Below are 7,374 nucleotides of genomic sequence, written 5' to 3'. Positions count from 1 at the left end.
TTTTTTTTTAAAGAAAAAAAACTATGAGGGAGGAAGATTGAGAAGGACACGATCTAATTTATAAAAGCCCCTTCATGAGGCGGAAAGCATTCACGAAAACAGTTGTTAAATTCTTGCATCTCCCTTTTTTTGACAAAGGGGCGCTTTATGGGGGAAGGGGAAATAGATGAGAAATTATGTCTGAAGGGACATATCCAGAAAATCAATTATCCGGGAGGTGGAGGAAGATCCATCTGTTGTTCACAGCCATCGTTTGTGGGCTCTGGATCAATTTTGGGGGACTGCGGGACGCACCCGGAGCCGTGGCATAAGGTTGGAAACAGAGCAAATCCCCAATGCTGCCCGCGCACAAAAGCCAGAGGGCAGGTGAGGGGCCCCGTGGCGCCGGGATCGGATCCCGAGCAGCCGGGAAGCGGCCGGGGCTGGGGCTCCGGATCCCCGGCCGCCCGCCGGGGGCTTGCCCAGGCTGACCCCCCCCGCTTGCCAGCCCGGCGCCCGCCAATCGTCACCTTGCCCAGCACTTTGCCCCGGCAATAGCGCTTTCCCGTCGTGGGATCGACGATAATCCGTGAGATCTCCGTCCCAGAGTGGGAGTGGTGGTGATGGTGGTGCGGAGCAGCCGGCTGCACCTGAGGCGCGGGCTGCAGGGTCTGCGGCTCCTCCGGGTGCTGCTGCTGTCGCTTCTTCTTCGAGTCCCCGCCGCAAGCCTTGCCCAGCGCTTGCTCGCACATCTTGGTGCCAGCGGCCGGCTGGTAAGTGATAGTCCTCAAGAGCTCCATCGCCGCCTCGCTGCGAGGCACCGCCTGCTGCCACCTCCGAGGCGCGGACACACGTCCGAGTCTGCCCGAGTCCTTGATTTCCCCCCTCTGACAACCTCAAAGATCCACCAGACGCCCTCTTCCACTTGTGCGAGTGCCAACGCCAGGCGAAGTCTTATATACGAGGGGGCCAGGGGACGGAGACTCGAAAAGTGCTGCGACGTCACAGACGACGCCCCGCCCACCGGCGCGCGCAGCTCTCAGCAGAAGCTCGGGACCTCCACTGGGACCGCTCAACGAGCCGGCGCGCCTGGGACGCCGGCCGCGGGGTCTCTTGTCCTGAAAGGGAGGCCTGCTGCGGGAACGAGCGGCTGCCCCCTCGACCGCCACCCTGTTCTCCACATGCTCACAGCGCTGGCGTGTAAACTAGAAAACCGAGGGCCGCGGCTTGGCCCCGCCTCTCTCGCATCGCCCCGCCCACCTGCCCTCGTCCCGCCCCCCCCGTTTGGCCCTTTCCCCAGTCCCCTTCCCCCAAGCACCTAATGCCGCTGGGTGTTGCGGGGTGAATGTGCCCGCGTTCACTCCTGGGGCGCTCAGAGGGCTCGCTCACCTGAGCGCCGGGGCTGCCACCGTCCGCGGGTGCCACTGAGCTTTTCCCAAGATAACTCCTGCCTAGTTGGAGACATTGGGGAAAAGCCATTCCCCTGTGAAAGGAAAGGTGCCTGGAGCAGCGTGTTCCGGGCTCCTTTTTCTTTCTGAATGTTCGCCAGTCGGCCCGGAGGCAGGTGGGCCAACTGTGGTCGGATCCTGTTTGAGGGCCAGAAGTCCCCTGCTCATCCCTGGGAAGGGCCTCGCCATCGGAGGTTAAGGCTTGTACTTAACCTTGGCGAGCGAGGCGGGCGCCCCGCAAGGCTTTGACACCAGGGCGCCCGAAGGATTGGGAGGTCAAGGGCTCCACCTAGTGCAAAGTTTTAGAAGTCCTATTAGCGGTCCTTTGAACAGAACCCCAAACTCTTAGCTAGTCTTGAGACTCCCAGTAGAACAGAGAATTGCTCCAAGACTGTAAATCTACTGAGGCCAACTGCCACAGCTTTCTCCCAAAGAGTAATTGGTGGGTTCCAATCTCAACTTTGAGTGAGTTAGTAACCCTTGTTCTTTAACTACTATTATCACCAAGGAAACCTTTCTTTGAAAGAGAGTGGTATTAAGTGCTCCTGATGTTAAAGTTTGGCCATCAAATTCCCCTATCATTTTTTATTTGGAATTACTTATTCACAGTGTTGGTTCAAGTAGCGTGTTAAGTCATGTTAGCGGCTAGGGATGTGGTTCTAATCTTGTGTGTGGAGAAGAACTACTCCATAGGGTTTTCAAAGCTGGGACCTTTCAGAAGAGAACTATCTAACCCGTCTTTCCAGGTGCCACTAAGTTAATTTCAACTGCCAAATGCAGCTGGTAGAGGAGTGCTTAGGCATTGTGCCTTCCAGGGAGTCTTAATGCTACTTGTTATTGTTGGTTTTGTTCTGGCTAACAAGCTAGTGTCAACTCCTAGTGACCCTGTCCATAAGACAATGAAATAATATCTCGTCCTGTGTGACTCTGTTGAAGACATATTCACAGCCACTGTGGTAATCCATCTCATTGGGAAGCTTCTTTTTCTCACTGACTCTCTACCACCCACAATGTCTTCCTGAAAAAGTTCATCCCTCCTGTTAACTTGGCTAAATAAAGTAAGACAGTCTCATCATCCTCACTTCTAAGGAGTATTCTGGCTATTCTTCCTTCAAGACGTTTATCCGGTAATCTAGTCATCCATGGAGCTCTGGTGTCTTAGAGGCAAGAAGCTGCTCTGCAATCCTACAGGTGTGAGGTTCAAGGCCACCAGCAGCTCCACTGGAAAAGGATGAGTTGTCTCCTTCCAGTATGATTAGATGCCTCTGAAAACACACTGTAGGAACAGCTATGGGTTGATTCCAACTCTACGGTACACAACAACAAGAGTAGTCCATCGTATAAATAATGTTGCTCATTAACATTGTAATTCAAATATGTGAATTCTTCAGTCTTTTTGTGATTCTTTGTACACATGTACTTTACATAACTGATGACAATGACTTGGGGCAGGCAGGAACACTTTAGTCATTCAAGTGATATCCTTGCTCTCTAAGATTTTAAAGAGGTGTTTTAAAGGAGACTTATCCAATAGATGACAACATTTGATTTGTGACAGACTTCTGTGAGCAATGGTTATTGATCCAGGTAAAATGAAATCCTTGATAATGTCAACACTATCACTCCTTTTTATTCTGGAAAGTCAACCCAGACTTTTTGAAGAGTGGTGGTTTTCAGATTCTCCTATTGAGTACCACCTTGTTTTTGTGAGTTGGGTGCTGTAGGTAGACTCTGAATCTTAGTAACTCTGTAGGGTCTAACCCTATAGAATTTTCCAGGCATAGGATAGCCCTTAGAATTTCCCAGGTTCTAATCTTCGTGAAGGAAGTTCTGGGTGCCTAGTGGCAAGAGGCTGTGCTGCAATTCTGAAGGCATGAGGTTTGAGGCCACCAGTTGCTCGGCGGGAGAAGGACCGGCCATCTCCTTGCATGTGATTAATTACCTCTGAAAACCTTCTGGAGGGTCAGTTATGGGTCACTTCCCACTCTATGGTACACAACAACAACAACAACAATCTTTGTAAGAGCAGATTGACAAGTCTTTTTTCCCTCATTTATCAACTGGTAGGTGCCAGACTTAGACCATGGTTACTAACTGAGCTCTTAACCATTATGTCATCAAAGTAACATAACTTATGGGTTTCCATTTCTTTTTTCTTTCTTGCGCTAATAACTTTATTGCTACAATCGCATTCATTGTGCTCATAATGTGCAGATAAGGAACGCTGTTGTCGCTGTTGTCATAGTCGATAAGTGATAAGTGTTAGACTGCCAGCCAAAAGGTCACTGGTGTGAGTCCCCATAGAGCTCTGAGTAAGGTTGAGAGTGCTATAAAGATTTATAGCCTTGCAGAACCTGTGGGGAAGTTCTACTCTACCCCATAATGTTCCCATCAAGTTGGAATTGGCTCAGTGGCAGTGGGTTAGGCTTGAGCTCTGGCGATGAACCTCATGTGAAACTGTTCACTACAGATTTAATGAGTAACCAGAAGGAAACCTGTGCTTATCTCACTTACAAGGAGCCCTCCTTGATGGTAGAGTAGGTTAAGTGTTAGGCTGTCCACCAAAATATCTGTGGGTCAAATCCACCAGCTATTGTTGCAGAGAATTAGTCTGAAAGATTTCTTCCCTGGGAAACCCAAAAGGCAGTTAGCTCTACTCTGTTCTGTGGGATCTCTAAGTTGGAATCTTAACAGGAGTGAGTACTGGGCTACTGAGCATTCTGTTGCTATAAGGTTTTGCAAATTTGAGAGGTGGGGGGGAAGGCTTTGATTCTGGAGGAAGCTTGCTGTGGGAATGGGAAAGAGACAGATGCTAGCAACAGTTAGAAGCAGGATCTTTGATATGCTAAAGTAATGTGGCTTTGTTCCCTGCAGATTAGTAAGTAAAGGCAAATAAACCCAAGCATACCTTATCTGGTAAACCAGCAATGTGGCTAAAGCCTTTTGGAATGCAAGATAATGTGTTATTCTCAATTAACAGGTGAGGAAATTTGATTTGGTCATACACACACACACACACACACACACACACACGCATAGATCATCTAAATTAGAGTCATGTTAGTTAGCCGACAGCACACTTCAGTATGGATCACATCTCAATATCAAGAAGACAAAGATTCTTACCCCGGGACAGATTGGCAATCTCATGGTAAAGAGATGAAAACTGTCAACAGCTTCCTCTTTCTCGGATCCACAGTTGACATCCTTATTACCAGAAGTCAGGAAAGGAGAGACATTGCACTGGAAAGTCTGTAGTTAGGCACTTTTCCAAATTGTTGAGGAGTAGTGATGTCAGTTTGAGGACTAATGTGTGTCTGATTCAGCCTGTAGTCTTTCCTATCACTTGCTATGCATCTGAGAGCTGGACAGTAAATAAAGTACAGAAAAAGAATGGATGCCTTTGAGCTGTGGTGTTGGAGAAGAGCATTGAACATTCCATGGACGGCCAAGAGGACAAATACACACGTCTTGGAGATGGTGCAGCTGGAGTGCTCTGTGGAGGCAAGAATGATGACGCTTCGCCTCACATACTTTAGGCATGTTGCTAGAAGAGGCTATTCCTTGGAGAGGGACATGATCCTGGAAAGAGAAGAAGGTTGGCAAAGGAGAGGAAGACCCTCAATCAGGTGGATTGACAAGGTGACTGCTGCAATGGGCTATGGTGTGTCAGGAAGTGTGAGGACAGTGCAGGACAGACAGGGTTCAAAATTTTGTTCAAAGGGTCACTATGAGTTGTACTCAACTCAATGGCACCTAACACCACCACCACACTGAATTTATTTTTTCTTAGTTAATAAAATATGGCACCTTGCTAATACAGTTACAGTGCCATTTAAAATATTAGGTTAACAGCACACTGGAAGGAATTTAGGAAATTCTGTTGAGTTCTGGTATATGAGGTACCCTTCAAGCAAATATTTACAAAATCATTCTGTCTCAAATATTTCCAGTTTATCACATAAATGGGGCCTCCCTGACATTACATTGTAGATAGGAAAGGCCTTTTTCCTCTCCCCCCCTCTTCATTGTTCTTTAATGAGTTCAGGGCAAGTCTGGGCAAGTTTCTCCACTTGCTGGATTACAAGGCTGGAATTAGGGGTGGAGCTAAGGGTTGGAAAGACATAATCGCTTTCTTTATTCTGGACCTAGGGATGACCTTTGCTCCCCAGGTTTATGCAAACCTACCCACTAAGTCTGTAGTTAGCTTGCCAACTTGGAAAACATGAAGTTAATGTCCAAGAAGCCCTAGTAGAAAGGGTTATGTGATGAGCTGAATTTTCCTTAGTTCAAACCCACCAGAGAAAAATGTAACAGATTAGTTTGCTTCTGTACAAAGTTGTTGTTTGAACCATAGCTGACTCTCCAAAGGATTTTCAGAGACAATAAAACATACAGGAGGAAACTGCCCATCTTTCATAGCCACTGGTGGATTCGAACTTTGTGCCTTTGGGATAACAGTGTGGCTTCTTACTATGAATCCAGTGAAATTCTTTGGAGTAATCAGACCATGTCCTTTAAGGCCCCTTGCTTTTAGAGGCATATGCGCATGCACAAATCCAAACCAAGCTCTTCTGTTGTTAATTCTAATTCATGGCAAAAAACCATTGTTTTCCAAGACTGCAAATTCTATGCAAAATGTATTTTTTTTGTCAAACTAGAATTTTCTCTCTAATTTCTTGTTTATATTGTTATTAATAAAATGTGCTGCTTGGTTGAGATCTTAAAAAAATATTTTTCCTTTGGAAATTCAAGCAGTCCGAAGAGGTTTTAAAGGATTAGGAATTTAGAACATGTGTTTAATTTTTAATTAGAAGAAAGCTAATTGTTTTGTTGTTGTTGTTGATTGCTCTTGAGCACAACTCATAGCCACTCTATGAACAAAAAACCTGAAGCCTTTCAATAACTATCATCATTTCTCAAAGTTCATAGAGTTTCCAGAGGCAGGAAGTGGATGCCACTCCTGCTTCTAGACCTGTTTTAAACTGGGAGCCCCACCCGACACTGTCCATGATGGGTAGTCATTATGGTGTTTGACACACTTATGGCATAGTTGTTATGACATTTGATACCCCAGTGGCACAAGGTTCAGTGTCAGAGCAAACTCAGATTACCTGCAACTCATAGCGACCCTATCTATACAACAGCCTAAACCTGCTCTATCCTGTGCCAATCTCACTGTCTCTGACACACCTATTCCCATTACCCCAGTCACTGAATCAATCTACCTCATTGAAGGTCTTCCTCTCCTGCGCTGTCCTGCCACCCTCCCAAGCACGACGTCCCTCTCCAAGGACTGATCCCGCCTTGCAAAATGTCCAAAGTATGTCAGGCAAAGCTTCAGAATCTTTGCCTCCAAGAAGCAACCTGGTTTAACCCTCTCCAGGGTTTGTTCTCTTACAGTCCATGGTACATTCACTACTGTTCTCCAACTCCACAGCTTAAAGGTATCATCTCTAGTCATTGCCCAGCTCTCCAATGCACAACAAGTAATTGCAAAGACCATGGCCTGTATCAGGCACACCTTAGTCTCCAGACTGACACCGTTGCTCTTCAGTACTTTGGAGAGATTTCTGACAGCAGACATTCCCAACACAATACATATTTTAATTTCCCGCCTGCTGGCACCAAGAGTGTCGATTGTGAAGCCAAACAAACTAAAGCTGTTTATAATCTCAATCTCTTCACCATCAATCACCATTCTCCCAGTTGGCCCAGTGATGAGCATCTCTGTTTTCTTGATGTTAAGCTTCAATCTATACTGAAGGCTGTAGTCCTTGACCTTCTGCAGCCAGCACTTCAGGTCCTCCTTTGCTTCAGCAAGCGGGGTTGTGTTATCTGCATAATGCGGATCGTTAATGAGTCTTCCTCCAGTGTTGCCACCTTTCTCCTCTTAGAGCCCAGCCTCCCATATTATCGTTTCTTCATACAGATTGAAAAAGTGTGG

General features: G+C 46.8%; 1 protein-coding gene across 2 annotated transcripts in view; it reads right to left on the bottom strand.

Annotated features, from left to right (window-relative positions):
- The window catches only part of PLK2 (polo-like kinase 2), a 6,333-nt gene extending 5,326 nt beyond the window's left edge, over positions 1-1,007 (bottom strand). Inside the window, exons 1-2 of one of the 2 annotated variants that reach the window (XM_006891524.1) lie at positions 618-779; positions 510-575 (exon numbers count right to left, since the gene is read on the bottom strand). In XM_006891524.1, the coding sequence (XP_006891586.1) occupies positions 510-575; positions 618-779 (228 nt within the window). Of the gene's footprint in view, positions 1-509 lie in introns of both variants that reach the window. The other variant, XM_006891523.1, reaches the window with a different exon arrangement.
- Between the last annotated feature and the right edge of the window lie 6,367 nt (positions 1,008-7,374).

The sequence above is a fragment of the Elephantulus edwardii genome, unplaced genomic scaffold, assembly GCF_000299155.1.
Source record: "Elephantulus edwardii isolate Elephantulus edwardi_28Jun2011 unplaced genomic scaffold, EleEdw1.0 scaffold00099, whole genome shotgun sequence".
Taxonomy (NCBI): Eukaryota; Metazoa; Chordata; class Mammalia; order Macroscelidea; family Macroscelididae; genus Elephantulus; species Elephantulus edwardii.
This window is presented reverse-complemented; position numbering and strand designations above follow the sequence as displayed.